Source organism: Mesitornis unicolor, unplaced genomic scaffold (genome assembly GCF_000695765.1).
Source record: "Mesitornis unicolor isolate BGI_N332 unplaced genomic scaffold, ASM69576v1 scaffold32665, whole genome shotgun sequence".
Lineage (NCBI taxonomy): Eukaryota > Metazoa > Chordata > Aves > Mesitornithiformes > Mesitornithidae > Mesitornis > Mesitornis unicolor.
The window spans coordinates 665-1,891 of NW_010186693.1; the positions used below are offsets into that span (position 1 = coordinate 665).

Below are 1,227 nucleotides of genomic sequence, written 5' to 3' on the forward strand. Positions count from 1 at the left end.
CGTGGTGGATGACGTTGAAGGGGAAGCGGCCGGGCTGCGAGCACAGCAGCTGAGCCTTCAGGAACGTCGTCCACTTCTTCTGCAGCACCTTGTCCCCCCCGACATCGCTCTGGGGGACACAGGGGGGGACGTTCAGACCCAGGAGATGGGTACCCTCATCGTCCCCAACCATTGTTCTTCATCAGCATCCCCCACCATCGTCCCCCATCATCATCCTCCACCATCGTCCCCCACCATTGCCTCCCACCATCATTCCCCATCACCTTCCTCTGTCATTGTCCCGTCATCATCTTCCACCACCGTTTCCTGCCATAATCCCCTGCCATCATCCCTCACCATCATCTCCCATCGTCCCCCATCATCATCCCACACCATCGTTCCCAATCACCAGACCCCACCATCGTCCCCTGCCATCGTTCCCCGTCATCATTCTCTGTCATTGTCCCCACCATTGTCCCCAACCATTGTTCCCTGTCATCGTCCCACACCATCGTCCCCAATCACCAGACCCCACCATCATCCCCTGCCATCGTTCCCCGTCATCATTCCCTGTCATCATCCCACACCATCGTCCCCAATCACCAGACCCCACCATCATCCCCTGCCATCATTCCCCATCATCATCTCCCACTGTTGTCCCTCGTCATCATCCCCCACCATCATTCCCCATCACCATCCACCATCATCATCTCCCACCATTGTCCCCTGTCATTGTCCCACACCATCATCCCCTGCCACCGTTCCCCATCATCATCCACCATCATCATCCTCTGCCATCATCTCCCACCATCGTCCCCTGTTATCGTCCCACACCACTGTCCCCCATCACCAGACCCCACCATCGTCTCCTGCCATCATTCCCCATCATCATCCTCCACCACTGTTCCCTGTCATCGTCCACCATCATCCATCATCAACCCCCACCATCATCCCACTCCATTGTCCCCACCATCATTCCCCAACATCATTCACCATCATCATCCCCTGACATCGTCCCACATCATCATCCCCTGTCACTGGACCCCGCCACCGTCCTCCACCATCATCTCACACCATCATCCCCCCCCATCATTCCCCATCATCATCCACCATCATCATCCTCTGCCATCATTTCCCATCATCATCCCACACCATCATTCCCCATCATCATTCCCCATCCTCATCCCCCATCATCATCCCCCACCATTGCCTCCCGCCCACCTTGCAGACCCGGGCCACCCGCGGCAC

The 1,227-nt window shown here is 57.2% G+C and overlaps 1 protein-coding gene across 1 annotated transcript in view; it reads right to left on the minus strand.

The window, feature by feature from the left end:
* SEMA4A (sema domain, immunoglobulin domain (Ig), transmembrane domain (TM) and short cytoplasmic domain, (semaphorin) 4A) overlaps window positions 1-1,227 on the minus strand; it is a gene marked incomplete at both ends in the record, with an annotated part of 2,353 nt that overhangs the window by 585 nt on the left and 541 nt on the right. The window contains 2 exons of the mRNA XM_010185221.1: window positions 14-109; window positions 1,201-1,227. The exon at window positions 1,201-1,227 is cut by the window's right edge and continues 101 nt beyond it. Of these exons, the coding sequence (XP_010183523.1) occupies window positions 14-109; window positions 1,201-1,227 (123 nt within the window). The remainder of the gene's footprint in view (window positions 1-13; window positions 110-1,200) is intronic.